At 36.3% G+C, this 20,382-nt stretch overlaps 1 protein-coding gene across 2 annotated transcripts in view; it reads right to left on the bottom strand.

The window, feature by feature from the left end:
* The window catches only part of LOC108715540 (FYN-binding protein 1-like), a 41,116-nt gene extending 20,786 nt beyond the window's left edge, over nt 1-20,330 (bottom strand). The window contains exons 1-6 of one of the 2 annotated variants that reach the window (XM_041561409.1): nt 20,112-20,330; nt 7,174-7,804; nt 6,644-7,057; nt 4,876-5,022; nt 2,028-2,064; nt 1,630-1,697 (exon numbers count right to left, since the gene is read on the bottom strand). In XM_041561409.1, the coding sequence (XP_041417343.1) occupies nt 1,630-1,697; nt 2,028-2,064; nt 4,876-5,022; nt 6,644-7,057; nt 7,174-7,804; nt 20,112-20,120 (1,306 nt within the window). In that variant the 5' untranslated portion in view covers nt 20,121-20,330. Of the gene's footprint in view, nt 1-1,629; nt 1,698-2,027; nt 2,065-4,875; nt 5,023-6,643; nt 7,058-7,173; nt 7,805-12,929; nt 13,100-20,111 lie in introns of those variants that run through there. The other variant, XM_018260789.2, reaches the window with a different exon arrangement.
* Between the last annotated feature and the right edge of the window lie 52 nt (nt 20,331-20,382).

The raw sequence follows: 20,382 nt of genomic DNA, 5'->3' as shown, positions 1-20,382 counted from the left end.
GCAGTATCATCTTACTTTATGACAGGTGTTATTGTTATAATGTCAGGATAAAAGGCAGTGTCTTATAAGAGAAAGCAGGATCAATAATGCTTTATAGTATAATTGATCTGGCTTTCAATTATAAGACACTGCCACTTATTCTGACATTATAGCAAAATACATGTAATAAAGTAAGATGATACTGCTGCTTTGCCACAAAATAAATAAAAAATGTATTGTCATTTTATAACTGCTGCTTGAAAAATGCCTATGACTAATTCAACAATGTTGTTGAAATAGAAAAGAAAGCTTTGCAAAGATTCAATAAACAAAATTGTTGACTGTAAGCTGCCTTCCAGTGTCCTGCAGTACTTATTTGCATACTTAAGTATGGCTGTTTATAATTTGAAGGCAGTTCTGAAAAAACATTAGCAACATTCTTATACAAAATTGCCCTATTGCTGCCAATAGAAACCTCTCAATATCTGCTGCCAGCACTGCTCAAATGTATCTGCCTCTGTTTATTGGCTCTGGTATTGCACTTTCAATGTTAACTGCTGTTTTTACCTAACAAAATAGTCACATATTCTGGTTCCTGGTGTTTCTGTAAGGAAAACAAAATTATACTAGCAATCTCCATTCTTAACTAGTTATGGGTTTACCAAAATAAGCCAGGCCTACCAAGCAAAATCCCTTATGGTAAATAAAATGTACTTCCACAGAAAGGGAAGAGACCATGAAAACAGAAAATTGTGTAATTTACCCTAAATAATTTGTAAGGTTTACTAGTAATAGATTGTTTTATAGTGTTAAGTATAGCTAAGAACTTTTTTTTTTTTTTAAAGCATAGAAGTTTTGGAAAAAATGCATTTCATTATATTTTGTAAGGTGTTTTGAGATCTGATCTGAATCCCATTTGTTACATTACTTCAAAAGCTTTTGAATGAATACTCCAAAAGTGTTCCCCTAGCTTATAAGGCTATTATTAGTGGATCTGGGTGCCAAGAATTAGGGCGGTTTGAAACGCACAGCTGATGATTGTGGTGTTTATGCAAAGGGCCCATAAGTGTCACTGAGTTATACTGTGTACATAGTACTTTCTGTACTGCTTAAAAAAGCATTAGAGTTCAAGCTACTGTTGAAGTGTAATGGCTGCATGAACCTGCTAATAAAGCACTGTTATACTCTACTCATCCTTGGCTACCAAAACATAATAATCATACTGTATTAGTATGGCCTAATATTTTGTTTTAGACAATAATTCACAAGTCAATGGAAGTGATCCACTGTGTCTAGCGGAAATTTTGCTGCAAGGTTAAGAAAAATTTTTTTTAAAGAAAACTGAAGTACTCAGAAGAAACCCATGCAAGCACAGAGAGAATATGAAAACTCGATGCAGACAGTACCCTGGCTGGAATCGAACCTTGGATCTCAGCACTGCAAGACAGCTGTGCAAATAATTGCCCTTCTTTTGGATACTCAAGTATTTGTGAAATTAGAAACAACCTGTAGCCTGAAATAGAATTTTAATTTTCCAGCAAAAAAAGGTCTAACAGCCAAATATTCTGGAATATTCCAGGTGCATTCCAAATGAACATTATAAGACTGTAACTAAGGAAGACAGAAAATAATGCAGTAACATGCCCTTACCTTGTTTTACTGTATCATCATATGCCACCACCTCTGAAAGACACATAGAAGTCTCATACGTTCCAGTACTTAAAAAAAAATAATACATTCTAATGTCAGTTGCTCAATTTCAGGAATTAACATTAACACTGCATGCATATTGGGAAAACAAATAAAAAATGTAAGGTTTAGCACCTTACAAAATATAATGAAATGCATTTTTTACAAAACTTGCCCAAAAACACAATAAATACTTGTTTTGATATAAAAATAAACAGTTAATTGCTTTTCTTTGGAAACTCTTCAAAAACTACTTACGTAGCCTTAAATGTATGTTCTTAAAATTTATGTTCTTATAGTGGTCAATGGGTACAGTTGGGTGCTATTTCTAACACATTGTAAACACAAGCCATAGTTACCTTAAAACAGCGTCAGGTTTTTGTGCTTCTTGCGATCCTAAAAATTTATCACAGTTACAGTTTTGTATTAGAAAAAGAATGGAGTGCCAGAGAGGCTTAGATGAGCAATACACAAAATGAATGGGCTATAAAGAGACCATATATTGAGCGATTATGAAAAATGTGTGAATGCTGTTGTTAGCAGGTAAAGTGAATTAGTCATTGCTTAGTAAAACCAAGATAACACTCTACTATGACTCCATGTACAAAGGCCATTATGTAATAAGTGTCATTAATGAAATGACAAATTGTAAAAATAATATTTAAAAAATATACATGAATCGAATATAAATGGATTACATACTGGAGAAACCTTTTCAAATGTGTGAGCAAAATATTTTTGTTCACACAGACTACAAATCAGAGAACATTTTCACAATTATTCAGCCACTGGGAACATTGCTTCAGAGTCCTAGGGGGTTATTTACCAAACTCTGAATGATAAAAAATATCAATAATAGTGGAAAAAATATATTACAAATTTCTCAGAATTTATTATACCCCGAGAATGGAAAAAAAGTCAGAATCCGAAAATCCAGCATCTCAGACCTGTCGAGGTTAGATATACAGTAAGTCAATGGGAGAAGTCCCAAAGATTTTTTGATCAGAGCTGGATTTCATCCAATAATATGAAGTTTTTGGGGTTTTCGGGTGGAAATTCTGAAAAATTAGTAAAATTTGTATTTTTCAAGTTTTTTCAGTTTTTTTTCCCGCAAATGTAAGACAAATAAGAATATGGAGGTTCCTGCACATTCATACAAAAATAATACAGCGTCCTAAATTGCAAATAAGGTTGTGCAGTTTTTTTTGAAGATATATTTGGTAAATAAAGTACTTGTGCAGTTTTTTTGTTGAATAGATCTGTAGTAAATAAGGTTGTGTACAGTTTTTGTTGAAGATATCTTTAGAAACTTTCATATGTTTACCATACATACACTTTCTATTTGCCAATCTTTACATCAATGATATTTTTTACTTTTATAACTGTACAAAATGTTATTTTAAATCACAATGATGTTTTTTTGAAGAAAGCTACTGCTTATCACAAAGGGCAGATTTATTAAGGGTCGAATTGAAAATTCAAATTTTTTTATTGTCAAAACTGTCAAAGTCGACTAGGGAATTATCCGAACTCTATTAGAGTTTTTAAAAAATTGGAATCCGATTTTAGAGATTTTTCATACCCTTTTAACAATTCGAATTTGACTATTCAAATGTGAGAGGTGCAGTGACAAATTTGGAGTTGTTTGTAGCCTTCCTGCCTGTTTTTTAAGAGGAAAAACTTGAAATCGAGTTCGGTCGAATTTGAATTAAATTCGATTCAAGTTTTCTGATCTGTAAAATTCTGGTCCCTAGAACTATAGCAGCAAAACACAACAGTTACTGTGACTTTACAGTCCATGCCAGGTATTAACTTGGTTACACGTTACTATTTTAGTTGAATTGTCTATGATGATATGGGAAGTACTTTTCTTATTTAAAAATTCTAGTGGAATGATAATTCCAGGGGAATGCGGATTACAGTGGTGTAACAACAAAGTGCCAGGTCCCTCCTGCTTTCTAACCACTCACAGATAAGAGAGTGGCTGGGGGGCTTCTACACAACTATAGAGTAAGCAGACCCCGCAGTCCAGCCCCCTCCCACCTCCACCAGCCGGGTCTGCTTCCAACCACCAATACCTGCCAGATAATAAAGGGCCAGCTTAAGGACACAGACACATTGTTCTACATCTGACTTCACAGTAAAAGTTTGTACTCAAAACAAGGTAATTCAACAGACATACAAAGCTGTGTTTGGGAATTCTACAGGCTCCTTTATCTAACATGGCAAAATCCACAGACCACTATTTTCCTGCCAAAATAGCATGGAATTATTCACTCCACAATAAATTGAGATTTCTCTGTGAAACAAAAGTGTCAGCTTTTAGCTTAGATTTTATTTGTTCTGTCCTAGGGCCAAGTCTATAGGTAATGGAAAGAACCCTAATGGCAATTATCATTGGGTTAAATAGGATAAAATTAGCTTTCATTTTTACAGGGGAGCTATCGGAAAAAAGAAAATGTATTCTTTGTTATAAGCTTCATCATACTGTAATAAGAAACTTTCTAAATACAATCAATTAAATATTCAGCATAATTTCTGAAATAATCAAGTTTATCTTCACTATTCCTCTCTCAACATTTGTTTCTCTTCACAGCAGTTGGGTGTCAGATATTCACTGACAGATCCAATACATATTATAGGGGGAGGGCTTCCTTTCCTAGCAGATATATTAGAGCTCACTCAAATAACTGATTCCAGTACAAACAAAATCTAACAAATCCTGCATGTCGAGAGACACGATGTCTGGTGATTTTAATTGAGTGAGCTTGCATACATCTTCTAGGCAAAAGAAGCCCCCCTATAAGATATATTAGCTCTAACTATCAATGATAATTCCAACTGCTGCATGAAGAGAGAATAAAGAGAATCCAATGCGGAGAGAGTGATAGTGAAGATATATTCACTATCACTATCATTCACTTTTTTAGAAACGGTACCGCATTTTAATTGAGTGTATTTAGAAAACTTCTTATTTCAGTGTGCTGAAGCTTATATTATATTTTAATTTTTGGGATAGTTTCCCTTTAACTAAATCCCTACACAAGCAGCTAATGCAAAAGATGATAGTTTTCCCAATGACAGCACAGTTCAAAACAAGGATATCAAATAGATGAAATTGTTTTCCAGTAAATATGTTAGTAATATAATTGCATATGTATACTGAAGGCATATGTATACTGGAGGGTGCTATAATAAAAGGCTTACCTGTAATCTGTATAATATTCCTATGAAATCGACTTAGATCAACATGTGTAGGTCTTGGAGGTTTCTTTGGTGGTTTCAGAGAATTAATAAATGGAAGAGATTTAATTCTTGGGGCATTTCTTTTCTTCTGTTTAACTGGCATTATAGCTAGAATATAAAATTATTTAAAGGTATGTGATATGCAGTTTAAAATTATGAGAGGAAACTATTTAAATAAACTCAATATACCATATATATCAGATAGGTAAATATTAGTATACCTAATAAAAAAAATAGCTGAGGTATTTTTTAAATCTTTAGTGGGCACAGTGAGCCCTAAAGGCCAGCAGGTCAATACATGGCAGCTAAAAGGGACTGGTGTGATATTTTTTTAAGGAGATGAGTGCTGGCCTGGAGCTTTGGGTACACAAATTCACTGGAGGGTGCCTTACAAATGGATACACCCCAATGACTTAAGCTGTCCCTTGTCCTTTAATGTATTAATTTTTTCACATAATGGTATTAAAAGGTACTACAGGCATGGGACCCATCATCCAGGAACCAGTTATCAAGAAAGCTCTAAATTACAGGAAGATCATCTCCCATAGATTCAATTTTAATCAAATTAATTCAAAATTTTAAAACATTATCTTTGTCTGTGTAAGAATAAAACAGTACCTTCTACTTGTTTCCAGCCAAGATATAATTGATCCTTATTGGAGGCAAAACAATCCTATTTGGTTTATTTAACATTTAAAAAATGTTAGTAGGCAAAGATATACCAATCATGGAAAGACCCCTTGTCCAGAAAACCCATACTTTTTGCTGTACTTGTTGCTGGTTAGTAATAGGTATCATGACTTTCTTAGTGGAAAGTAGTGCATATTCCCCTATGTATAATTAATATCCGTGAGAGCTACACTTTTGCCAACTGAACATATGATAAAATTTCTACATAAAATAGTGAATTAGTGTATTTCTTTAGTAAAGATACTTATAGGGCCAAACCATTGGGAAAACAGTTGCATTAGTCTTAATAAGAAAGTTAATTGTATACATGCATTTCATAGCTCTATAAACAACACTTTTGGATAGATTTTGCTGATAAATAGAAACCTATATCGATGTAGAATCCTATTGTACATTATTAATGTATTATACGGCATAGTTCAAGGGGTTGTTTATCTTTAAATTATCTTAGAATGTTGTACACAGTGACATTGAGACAATTTGGTCTTCGTTTTTTGTATGTTTTGGATTATTAAGCTTTTTGTTACGTTTCCCAGTTTTGCTACAGCCCAATTTACCCTAGCAATCAGCCAGTGGTTTGAAGAGATTGAAAGATAAATAGGCAAGGGCCCAATAAAAAGACAAATGTACTGATAATAACAGAAAAATTGCCTAATTTGAAAGCTGGAAAGAAGCAGAAGACAAACGTATAAATAATACAAAAAGTATTTCCAAAAATAAAAAAATGTAAAGACTAGGACATTGTATAAAGAACTAAAAGGTAATTGAAATGTGATCTACTAATAACATGAAATGAAAAAGGCAGTTCCTCTCTATTTATAATATACTCATTTATTACATTAAATAGCCTTCCAGTCCCTCATTTTGTAAACAAAACAGTCTTTCTTTTCATATACGCATTCAGGGACAATTATGGTTATAAATAATATTTAAGCACATTATTACCAGATGGCGAGTTTTTAGGTGTGTTTTCTTATTTTACTGTGGGAAAAAACAGTTTAAAACATTGATATTTTTGGCAGTTGCATTAAGAAGTTACCTTGTTTTACTGGTAATTCATCCAGTTTTGCTTCAGAACGCACGTCTGCTGTAACTGAATCTTTACTTTGTGCCGACAGGCAATTATCACCAAAGAAGGAGCTCATGTTGGAGCTGGTGTCATAGTCTCTGACAGGAACTTGTTCCCATTCTTTGGCCATGTTTAAATCAGCAGTTTCAAGGGTTTCTTCACTTATGCTTTCTGGGATTGTTACCTGCGGAGGGGAAGGTGGCAAAACAGCTGCCTTTATAATGTTGACATCATGGTTTTGCACAGGAATTTCTTCTCTTTCTTTGGCCATGTTTAAATCAGCAGTTTTATAGGTGTCGTCATTTATGCTTGTGCTTTTTGGGATTGTTGCTTGAGGAGGGGACGGTGGTAAAACTGCTACTCCTCCCTGAAAATTCCGTGGTTCTGGGGAAAAAAAAAAAAAAAAGATATAAAACTTGGTTTAACATTTTGACATCACAAATTCCAATCATTAACACTAAAAACACCAATATTCAAAGTTATAATGATCCGTTTCTTACTTCTCATAATTTCAGGTTTTATTCTGGGAAACACAAACAGATCCTTTTGTGGCCCTGGAGAATTTCCCTTTGCCCAAGGTGGATAATATGATATGCCAGTTGAACTTGTATTTGGGTGAGGGTGAGAACTGCTTTTAACTTCCCCTTCATTTTGCTCCTTTGGAGAACTTCCGGCTGCCTGGGGTGTGCAAGGTGGAACTGGAGGCCAAGTTGTATCTGGAAGACGGCGAAAAAGTGGTTTCATATTTTCATATTTCACAGCCTCATCTGTAATGGCAATTGTTTGCTTAAATATTTTCTTGCACTTCATGGAGTTCACCTTGGACTTATCGTTAGGATCAGATAATTCCTTTGGTGCTTCTGGAGAGTTACCAATATTCACACAATGAATAATTCCATTTGTTTCACTTGGCTGCACTTTCTGTTGGTTCAATCTCTTTGGTATTGCAGGTTTATTTAAAACAAGAGGAGGGTTTCTTCCTTTACTTGTTAACTCTGATAAAACAGAATTATATGCCAGAATGGAATTGGATCTGAAAATATTTGATGGTGCATGGAAGTTTTTTTTACACAGTGAAGGCAATGATTCTTGGGTGGAGTGATCATCCAGAAATGTCACATATGTATTCTCCTATGTGTAAGTAAAAATAAATAAACACGATTAGTTTGAGGTACACACAGTCTACTGTACACTCTTTGGCAAGTGGCAAAAATTGAGAATTATTAGAATGTATTTATGCATCTTAAATTAGCATCTAAACATTACACTTACCCTTGGTTTGACAATTATTATACACTATTATATATATATATATATATATACAGCAGTTTAATCACTATAAGATGTAGTAGGTATAGAGAAAAATCATAATTCTATAAAAGCTAAATAAATTCACATATAAGGCAAAGGCTTTAGCCATTTTCCACTCTTACCTTTTCACAGACTCTTGGTAGATGCTCTGTTTCCTTTGCATAAATAATGACTGGCCGTACGTTTATTGTTGATATAAATAATAATGAGAAAGCTAAAATACAATTACTCATTGTTCTCTTTCAAAAAACGAAAATGAAATGTTGAAAAAGTATTTGTTTAAATGTAAAGCCTGTCTACACACCAATGAGAATATTTCATAAGCACTATATACATCCTAATCATATATGGGGGGCAGTTTAACCTCAATTCTAGAGTCAAGGTTATAGTAAACTTCTGTGGCCCTTGCATCTCAGAGTGTCTATTCCCTTCACTGATTAACAGACCCTAAAACCCCTAGATCATCCTGAGATCAACGCTATTTGTTTATAACAGTTTAGATTGTGATATTTTACAATTTGACATGTAGGGGGTTAATGTCATTCCATATTGGGCGCTACTACATTCATTAACCTAGGTGAACCCTGGAGCTACCACCACCTTCTGTCTAGGCAGTAGCTCCAGGGTTCCCTTCACGCCCTGCATCAATAGGCGTAGTGCTGTCACGCCTACAGAATTGTGCAGAGACGTCACTCACACAGCAAACAATTCAAATTACACTGTGCCCGATTTGCGATGAAACGTGTGCAATTGAGGTGGACACAGGTATTCTGGGGGGAAAATGCCTCATAGTGTGGAAAAACCCCATGGCAATTTCACCGAATACAGGATGCAGCAGGATTCGGATCCTTCTGCCCGGCCGAACCGAATCCTAATTTGCATAGGGACGGGAGGGAAATTGTGGGGTTTTTTGTCACAAAACAAGTTAAGAAATGTTTCCCCCTTCCCACCTCTAATTTGCATATGCAAATTAGGATTCTGATTCCGTTTGGTATTTGCCCGAATCGGCACATCTCTCATGGTCACTAAAAAAGGAAAATGTAAGGTTTCCAGAAGTTCTTTCCTGTAGCCGTTTCTATTTCGTTCTCCAATCGGTATAAATCCTAAAATCCAATAATCTGCGAAACATCGCTTTTCCTTTTCCTGGGCTCCCTTGTGAAGTGCTGTTTCACAGATTATTGGATTTTAGGACATCTCTCATGGTACTAATTTGGTACCAACTGGCATACCATAATGCTTTTGAGAAAAATCGGTCCACACCTTTAAATTGGTCCACACCTTTTAATAGGTTTTTTAATGTATGTCAAACTTCATCATCACTAATTTTGAGCTAGTGGATGATTTAACTTTTACATATATGAGGTGCATATGTATATAAATCACCTGTAGTCAAATTTATATCCATCTCTATACTTGGATAGCTACATGCTTTTAATTGCATGCATAGTGTGATCTTGACAAATAATGCTTTTAATTATTCAATTTTGACAACTTCCCCCAAATCTATCTGAAAATATAGATTCTAAAATAAAAATTCATTCCATCATCAGTTCATATTGTTTTTGTCAGAATGTCACACTGCCATTAGTATGCATTCAACATCTAATAAGCTAATATTAATATATGAATGTGCAGTATTAGTAAAGGCAGTTCCTGGGTTATGTATGAGACAGAGCAGGGCCAAGCGCCCTAGACAACCTGGCAAGTCGTGGCTCCGGCTGAGTGTGCATGCCTGAACTGGCGCTGGCATACGCAAATTGGCGGAGAAAGCACAGAGAGTCGGGGATAGAGGGGACCAGACTGGCGGCAGGCGACAAAGAAAGTATGTGCCTGGCACCCCCCCCAGCTTTGTGCCATAAGCATGTGCCTACTCTGCCTATCCCTAATTCCAACCCTGGCATGGGGTCTGTAGGTTTGTTCTTAAGTTGAATTTGTATCTAAGTTTAAACATCTGCATTTACTTTTTAAATGTAACTAAGACAGATATTTGTCTTAACATAGTATTTATTTTTACCTTCCTGTGCTCTGCAGTAGACAACACACACCAGAGTTGATTGAGGCAGGTGGTTTATTAAAGCTAAGTGCCGATAAAGGTCAAGCAAACCATAGTATGTTACCGTTATAGCCCACATTTGTTAGGGCTCTTACTCACTGGCGTTTTGACCTGCGCTTAAGATTATAGATTGCAGACAGTCCTTAAATTACATACACCTGATTTCCATACAATTCACACTTAGGGCTCTTACACACTGGCGTTTTGACCTGCGCTCCCCTGCGTTCCGTTTTTTGGCGTTCAGCCGCAGGGGAGCGCAGGAATAGACACAAGTCATTATTTCAAATGGGGCTGTACTCACTCAGGCGCGTGTAGGCGCCGAACGCAGGTTCAGACGCAACATGCTGCATTTTTCCTGCGTTCGGCGCCTACACGCGACTGAGTGAGTACAGCCCCATTTGAAATAATGACTTGCGTCTATTCCTGCGCTCCCCTGCGGCTGAACGCCAAAAAACGGAACGCAGGGGAGCGCAGGTCAAAACGCCAGTGTGTAAGAGCCCTAAGTGTGAATTGTATGGAAATCAGGTGTATGTAATTTAAGGACTGTCTGCAATCTATAATCTTAATCTACTCTACTCTAGGTATATCATTACTCTTAGGGCAATGCCAATTGGTCCCCACAGGCTGGTTTGTATTGGCAACAACTGAAAGCAATTGAAAGCACTATGTAGTCTCAGGCACAGAATAAATGCTTGCAAATGAGCACTGGTATATAATTGAATATAAAGGAGTATACCTTCTTTTTAAACATCCGTGAAACTAATTGAGTTTATGCTTAATATACTTTTTGTCCACTGCCTCCATAGCAGCTTGTTTATATAAACTATAGTTGCATTTCTGAAGCAAACACACCGGTTTTACCAGTACAGGGCAACAGTACATTATATGGTCATGTAATTTCTTTAAAATATTTTCATTTTTTTGGTGTTACTTTTCCTTTAAAGAAACCCCCAGCCTTCCCCCAGTTACAGCCAGTTGCTTTGTGGGATAAGGAGCATTTCATGATACTGCCTTATCCAAAAAAGGTGCTATAGAATCTAAAAAAAAAACACCCTAAATCATTGCTCATGCCTTTAACATTAGCAACTAAATGGCAAAAGGAGAAAAAAAAGAAAAGTTCTTCGGTTCACTATGTTAAAGTCTTTATGAGAGGTGAGAGAACTTCCAGCTATTGAAAACTATTGCCCATAAAACTTGCACTCATATTAAAGCTTGCAAAAGAGAAAAGTGGCATTCCATGTTGTTCACAGAAAGGCCACCTACAGCTGAAGCTAAGTATTTAAAAAGCATTAGAAGAGATACAATGCCAGATAAAACATGGGAAAGGAAACTGCAAGAATATCCACATTCTTGAGATAGTTCTGAAAACAATAAAATGTGCAGATTCTGAAGAAACTGAACTAGCAATAAGTAAAGGACATTTTAAAAATGTAAATAGAGGTAAAACTGTATAGAGTTCAAAGTTTGAACTTGATGGACGTGTGTCTTTTTTCAACCTAACTTACTATGTTACTATGTCATGACATATTCTATCCTAGAAACATAATATTAGCATAACATGTACATAATAAGCCAATATGCAATTCATTGTAAATGAGTATATATAGTAGATGAAAATATAAACATGATGTTACTCTATATAATCTCATTAATTGTTAAAATAATTAAATTTTCACGTCAGTGAGCCAGTGAAGATTGCCCTAAGTTTAAACCCTACTCACTAACCTGCCCAATACATTATATTATGTATGTTCCGATCAAAATGACATAAGCTTCTACATTGAGTGATGCAAGGTTTTGTGTAGGTTAAGTAATTGTAAATTAGAATACAAGTTTTATTGTAAATTACACACCCCAACTCGGGTCTTAATTTGAGTGGGTCCAGGCCAACACTTCCCCCAATGGTGGCCCTGATCATCTCACAAAAATATGAAGCTTTATTTAGAGCTGGAATTCAGACAGAGCACCTGTCCAGTGATGAATGGAAGAGATTACAGATAATCTCAGGCAGATGTATTCTTTGACAGGTACGGAATCCTTTTTCTGGAAACCAGTTATCCAGAAATATCTAAATTATGTAAAGGCTGTCTCTCATAGACTCAATTTTAGCCAAATAATCCAAATTTACCACGTTTAACATGATTAAAAATACAAAAGGGATCATTGCCAACTTTTGTGAAAATACCATTGGCACATAAATTGATAGAGTAGATGTTTTAACTTTTATATGAACCTCATGTTTTATTTTAGCCAATACACTGGCATATCAGATTTTGCTGCTTGAATAAGATTGCAGCGCTACAATTATCATTTTATGCAATAATAATCTGCAAAAAAAAAATCTGTACTCTGTGACCCCCTTTCCTTGTTTGAATCATAATACCCAATACAAATGTTTTATAAAAGCTATAAACATTAGGATTGTTTTGCCAGCAACACAGATTGACGCTAGCTTAGTTGATATCAACCACAATCTACTGTCTTAGCATTACTGAGGAAAAATAAATCATTGAAAAATGAACAATTGCAGCACTGCTGTTTTTAGGAGTATACAGGAAACCCCAGAGTTATTGTGGTAGTAATCCTTGTTCTACTGTGTTACAAGAAAAATACCAGAGATTAATGTTCTATAGAATCAAGTAAAAATAAATGCTGATATGCTTTGGGTTAATAAGGGTCCCTTTATAAGGGCAGAGTTGTTATGATTACCTATTTCCTTATATTTCTGATGGTGCAGTAGAGATTCAGACTCTCACAATGCATATATTCACTTCCTCCTATATAAACGCTCTCTGCTTGCACTATTACTGGCATTCAGCAGCCCTTGCTGTCATATTTACACCTGGATTCATATAAAGCACATAGAAAATACAGACAAATTAAATATATTACCATATTTGAAGCCTTTAGATTTCCAGTTGGTTTGTTAACATATTCTTTGTAGCCACTGTGCCATTTAGTATTTTTCTTTTGGTCTCCGGTTTCTTTTTTTTTCGGAATAACTTCCTTCTCAGGTAAAAATACCTGTTAACCATTCTTGGCTGATTTTGTTGCCTCTTGTATGTTCCCTCCCCGTGTGAGCTAATTGTGCTAACTAGCCCGGCCCTTTATGCTGAACAGGGAAAGGTTATACACTTGCTACCCTGAGGTGAGCTGAGATTTTAGTCACGCAAAACAAAAGCTCTCATGTAATGTGCTTCACTTGATACAAGGAATGAAAAAAAAAACAGTCCAGAATTTTTTGAGACTTTACTGCATAAGGGCTCTTACACACGGGAGGTTTTTCCTGCGCCCCCCACCTGCATTGTGTTTTCTTACATTCAGCCGCAGGGGAGCGCAGAAGTAGATGCACCCAGTTATTGTGAAGAGGGCTGTACTCACACAGATGCGTGTCAGCGGCAATGCAGATGGGACGCAGCATTTTGCATTTCACCTGCGTTCACAGCATACATGCGTCTGTGTGAGTACAGCCCCCTTCACAATAATTGAGTCCTGCTACTCCTGCGCTCCCCTGCGGCTGAACGGAAGAAAGTGCAATGCAGAGGAGCACAGGAAAAAACGCCTGTGTGTAAGAGCCCTGTTTAGGATGAAGAGGCATTATATTAAAAAAAAAAATCCAGGACTGGATCACTATCACTGTAATGACATGGGAGGAATTCACAAAAGTGTAGTGAAGTTAATTTAGAGATAAATTTGGTGAAAAATGTTTGTAATACCAATAATGTTTTATAATATGACTCCCCCCCCCCGGTCCTGTACATCCTGGTGCGATGATGTTTAATACATCCCAGTGCGATTCAGCTGCTGCATTATTCAGCTCCTGAGCAACGGAGTCTACAGCTCTGCATTATTAACTAATAGTAATGAGCAAATCTGTCCCATAAACAGCTTAAAAATTTGCAAAACTTTGAAAAAATTTACATTCGCTGTGTGTTTTTCCCATGTCAAATATATTAAAGTGTAATAATAATAAATGTATTATTAATGTTTTAAAGGGTGTTTTTTCTAAAGTTTTTTCTCCCTCCAAATGCAGTCAAGTGAATGGAAATGTGTGTCCTTCTTGCATTTTGCAATGAAAATTACTAGTAGAACTAGGGATAAGCACATGCTTAGAGCGCAAAGCTAGGGGGGCACCAGGCATCTGCCTCATACCCCTAGTCCGGTCCGCTCTCTGCACTCTCACGCCGGCCGTTCCGTTGCATCATATTCACATACGCCTATGTGCGTATATGCATGCATCAGCCTAGCTCAGCGCTGGTTCCGTGAAGAAATTCACAAATGACAAAATAAAGAATTTCACTGCAAATATATGCCATGCAAAAAAAGGTCCATTGCTATTAACTAAAGAAAAATGGAGTTTAAAAACTCCAAAAAACCAGCTTGGTGCAAACTTTGATATTCCAAATTCACTCAATCAATCTTTTACCTCTTACCAATAATAATTCTTCCAGTTTCAGTTTGCTTCACTTTTGTGAATACCCCTGTCAAGGTTAAATGAGACATCTGCTATTAATATATAAAATCATGTCAGACTGAAAAGACACCCCAAGATCTATTTTCAAACACATTGTGAGCGTGAAAAATGCATATATTGTGTTTAAACACTTTTTTTTCCATTCCAAATGCAACCCTCTGTTTTATGGATAGCTGGACTTGTGTCAAGCTCAGGTAAATGTAACGTGCTGCGTCTAAACAAACACACTGAAATGCAAATGGAGTAAAAAGCAAATCAGAATGCTCATGAGTACAAGCAGGCAGATATAATGGAATCAGTTAGCGAATGCATTTATTTGCGCTCTAACCTGCATTGAAACATGTGTTAATTGCAGAAAACCCACAGTAAAAAATGCCCGTGTGTAAGAGCCCCTAAACACTTGACTGCTTAGTCCCAGCAAATATTTCAGTTATAATTTACTTGAATCCAAACTAATATTTACGATAAATTACTGAAGGCAATGAGGAGCAATGTGGAAGACACCACCTTCCCTGATAGTGAGTTATTTAACCTGTACTTGACATGAGTACTGTTGCATGTAGCAAAAATCTAGGAACATAAAATAAGGAGCATAAAATTAAACACTATAATTAGGGCCGGGCCAAACCCCCAGGCACCCTAGGCAACCCAGCTGGCCACCCCGTCCCATTTGTGCGTGCCCTACAGTGAATGTGTGCGTGCAAGCACATGCGGGAGGGGAAAGTGACAAAGGGGAGGAAGAGAGATGGGAGAGTGGCAAAGGAGAGGGCAGAATTACAGTGAGGAGTGAACACAGAATAGGGGTAGTCAGATGACACTTTAACAGGTATGTACCCAGCAACCCCCTATCAATGCAGAAAAGGCTTGGTGCACTTGGGGGTGCCTAATGTTAGGCACCCCCAAGTGATAGTATGGACTTACCTGAAACCCCGGGCCGGTGCTCCTATCAGTAGAAAACTGCACTGGCCCGTGGGTTATACCAGTGAGTGCCACAGAGCTATTCTCTTCTGGCCTCTTCTTTTCCGGGGGAGACGCCTGCGCAGTAGAATGAAATAGCCAACTTTTTAGTTAAATTTCGCCTCTTCGCTCTACTGTGCATGCCCAGCCGAGTGAATAAAGAGGAATATGGAAGAAGATGGCTCCATGGTGCTCACTGGAATAATCCCGGGACGGTGCAGTTTTCTGCTGATAGGAGCACCGGCCCGGGGTTTCAGGTAAATCAATACAATCACTTGGGGTGCCTAACATTTGGCACCCCCAAGTGCATCAAACCTTTCCTTCTCCTTTAAGCACCATATTTTATCCATTATACACTGGCCCCCCTGACAGTTGCACCTGCCTACACATTCGATCGAATTACTTTGATTCGTACGATTCGAATTCAGCTGAATACGGACCTATATATCGAAAATGGACCTATTTGGCAAAAAACAAAAACTTTGACTTAATTTCGGTTGGTCTTTTTGAATTCGAATTTTGAAATTTTTCAAATTCGAAATTCGACCCTTGATAAATATGCCCCTATAAGTACTGCCAGCATGACATACTAAAAGGATGGTATGTGAGTGGGAACGGAGCATCCCCTGGCATAGCCTGTCCATGTATTTCATTCAAGATATAAGACAAAGCGCAAGGGATGGAAGGTGCTCCAATCAATGGAGGTGTTAAGTATAAGGCTTCCTTGTGCATGTGATCACTTGATTCTTCTTCTTGGCATTTGTATCTGTCTTAGTGCTTTAATACACTGGATTTTTTATGCAAAAGACAAGCTGAGCATGGAAAAATGTATATGTGTTTGGTATATGTGTATGTGTTTTGGTATATATATATATGTATGTATATGTGTTTGGTAGTAAGTGTAAATAATGAAAGGTCTCTCCACCCCAAAAAAATAATATGCCTTTGCCAGGACTAGGATCCCTTCAGCAGCTGAAGTATTTTAGTTCCACATTGGCCAGACAAAAATTCTTCGTACAGCACCTTGTCGTTTAAAAAAAATGCCTTTTATTCAAAATCTCATGGCAAACCTGGTCAGCAACGTTTCAGGCCGATGTGGCCTTTTATCAAGTTCCACATTGGCTGCGCCGAAGTCCTGTGCTGTTATGAAATCTTGTGCTCTGTGGAGTTTTTAGCTTCAGTTCAACAAATCATGCTGGAAGTAAAGTTACAATGGAAGTGATACAAAGCATTACGGTGTAGAACAAACACCCTACAGGCACCTACACACAAAAGCTAGTTTCATGATGCAGCTAATTTGTCTTTAAATGTTTTTTAAATTTCAAGTTTACTCTACCATGGTGAATGAAAACACACAACAAAAAAAAATAATTTATTATAATTTTATAATATATTTTTAATAATCAATTTACCATAGTCAGTTTTACACATCTTAGGCTCTTTTCACCTTGTCCTCTTTTAGCAAATGAATCCTCTTATCAGTTTTTCTATGATATTTGTGCCATTGTATTGTGCTGAAAAAAACCCAGAAAGCCAATTCGACAAAGTCATTCCCATCAAAAGTAAACTAACCTTCCATGACTGCCTCTAGGGTTAATAGAAGTAAACTGGGCACATTTGCAGTAACGACAAATAAAGTCTGCAAAGGAGAGGGCATGTGAATTGTTACTGTTTGTATGGTAACGGCACTCTGTTACAAAAAACTTTGCCTGAATATGTCCCATTGATATCACTAATAGGTCCAAGTATCACAAGAAATTTAAGCATTTTCTGTTTGTAGCAAATATCAGCCACAGTGGTTTATAGAAACAAGAACAGTTACTGCAAACACGCAGACAGTTGTTACCTGCAGAGATGTTTTTAAGCAGAAGATACACACTTCACCCTTCATGCATAGTAAATCATGTACAAAGTCATTTCTTTTCAATTTATCATAGCAGAATAATCTGTAGGATGGCACAAACGATTTTCTGTCACCCTGTACTTTTGAATGACGAGAAGTTTAGGGGCCACCTACATGTCCCCCTCCTCCCACCCCTCAATACAGAGACCTGTGTCAATTTAGAAAGACTAGAAGGTTGTGTAGAAATGCAATAAAATGGCTAATTTTAGTAATTTCTGCATGTTTCTGTTATGTTAATTCATTATATTGTGTTTAGGACTCCGTAGATAAATACAATTGGTCCGCTGCACGCAACATATTATCAATATATTTAAGACATTAAGACATTTTGTGCCTTAAGCTCCTATAAAATGCCTTACCCTTTAAACAAAACAGGGATTGTTTGTCCATATATTGCAATATATTTAAATTGGCCAACTAAGTCAAAGTCATCCCCGGTATGGCCAGTCCTACACTCAACTTGCATCTGATTCATTAAGAATTCTACTTTTTCATTATACATTTTACACAGGGACTAAGTTTTACCTGCAACTTACTAGCTGCTTTCAAAGGAAAACTCCCAAACTTGGTTGCTCTTTTATTAGACACCAGTGGGATCACCTGACTATAGTTGGGAAGGGTGGGAGCTACATGTACAACAACTTTCCCTTGTTTGTTGTGTTTAGGATTCCTGTACCTGAACCTACTGCATCATAAATTACCCCTATGGTGTCTAAAATTCCATGTTGGTCATTTTCAGTAGTAGTAGTATCCAAATAGTTTCCCCCCATACCCCAACTGCTCAATTATGTCACAAAGCCTTTGCCATTCATTGTACCACCTGTCAGTAGAAGTTAAAGTAGTAATTCTCAGTAATTCTTATAATAATAATAATAATAATAATAATAATAATAATAATAATAATAATAGCGTGGTTACCTTAGTGTCCATTAGATTACACTGTTGTACATACAAATAACTGAATTTAATATTTTGACCATAAAATAATAAATTTAATTTAGCCCAACATAGCCCTATTTTGTTTATTTTAATTCTTCAGAGTAAATTTTTGAACAGGAAATATTGTTTTAGGAATATTTGTTCCTGTGTCACTACTTACAACTAGCATATATATTATGTAGTAAACTGAATGCAGTAGCCTGTTTAACTCTATTGGTCTTGATTTCAAAACACCTTATTGTGAGATAGTTTCTTTTGAAACTGTGCATATTCAGGTGCTAAACACTAGTCACATGACTACGTGCTAGAAGGTTATTCTCATTCACTTGAATTGATATCAATTTTGAGTATTTTGTCCAGCTACCAAACATAAAATTACGTTTTAGTATGATGTAGAGAGTGATATTCTGAGACAATTTGTAATTGGTTTTCATTTTTATTATTTGTGGTTTTTGAGATATTTTTGGTAGCCTAAGTTCAAATCAACCTAGTAACTATGCACAGATTTAAATAAGAGACTGGAATATGAATAGGAGAGGCCGAATAGAAAGATAAGTAATAAAAAGTAGCATTAAAGGGGTTGTTCACCTTCAAACAACTAGTTGTTATCAGATAGATCACCAGAAATAACGACTTTTTCCAATGACTTTCTATTTTCTATGTGTCACGGTTTTTCTAATATTGAAGTATAAAGTGTCATTTCTCTCCTTCTGAAGCAGCTCTGGGAGGGGGGGTCGCCGATCCTGTAAACTGTTCTAAATTGATACATTTAGTTGATACATTTCTTATCTTTGTCCCTGCTGAGCAGAATCTCTGGGTTTCATTACAGGCAGCTGTTAGAATTGATACAATTGTTGCTAATACTCCAGAGATGCTGCTGAGAAATGTATCAACTCAATGTTGCAAAATTGTAACAGTTCAGAATCTGCACCTGGATTACTGAGCTGTCAGACTCAAACACCAGAGACAGGAACATTCAACTTTAAACTTAGATTTTGGAAAAAACTTAAAAAATAAATAATGGAAAGTAATTGGAAAAAGTCATTATTTCTAGGGAACAATCTAAAAACAACTAAATTGAAAAAAGTGTTTGGAAGGTGAACAACCCCTTTGGGGTTCATTGGAAAAAGTCGTTATTTCTGGTGATCTATCTGATAACAACTAGTTGTTTGAAGGTGAACAACCCCTTTAAGACTACATTTGTACCTTTACAGAGCATTTGTTTTTAGATGGGGGCAGGGACCCCAATTTTGAAAGCTAGAAAGAGTCAAAAGAAAAAATGTCAATAACTCAAAAACTGTAATAAATAATGAAGACCAATTGAAAAGTTGTTTAGAATTGGATATATAATTGGATTGAATTGGATATATAATGTGCATTTTGTTACTCGTGTGCATTTTATTAGTACTTTGGTGGCATCATGGGAAACACAAGATTTATACGAAATAGAATCCTGAGTACAAATATACTGTATACACTATTCTGAATACTGCATAAATGAAAGAAACGGAAGGTAGAGGGCACTATAAGATCAGCTTTTGGTCTATCAGTTTTTTACACCTATTCATAGAAAAAAAAAAGACAGTTAAATATTGCCTGCTTGTGAATTATGATTCTTTTTGTAAATGTGAGCGTGCTACACTGAAATAAGTAATCACAATATAAGAGTTAATGCCATATAAAATCAAATGAAAACATAAACTACCAGCGCATTGCTCTAAAGGGAAATTAACATGAAATAAAGTATAGAAGCAGACAATGTAATTGGAGGAATAGTATTATCCCAAAAGCTATAGCTTACCATGATCATTCTGAAACTGTCAGCATACAAATGTTAGTGCTTTCTGGCTCGAGATGCTTCTAACAGCTTTATTCTGTAGATTACTGGGGAAGAGTTGTAGTTCCAATTTATGCCAGTTTAGAAAAGCGAAATGTTTATATAAAAAGCAGCAGGGATTAAAAAAAGAATCGACTATCTAAATTGGAGCAGCGCCAGTAGATAAGGACATTGCTGCTGATAACATTGAGGGCAGGGTTGATGCCATTGGCATACATTGCGAACAATGACTCAA

This window comes from Xenopus laevis, chromosome 4S (genome assembly GCF_017654675.1).
Source record: "Xenopus laevis strain J_2021 chromosome 4S, Xenopus_laevis_v10.1, whole genome shotgun sequence".
Taxonomy (NCBI): Eukaryota; Metazoa; Chordata; class Amphibia; order Anura; family Pipidae; genus Xenopus; species Xenopus laevis.
Note: the sequence above shows the minus strand (reverse complement) of the source record. Positions and strands in the feature narration are given on the sequence as shown.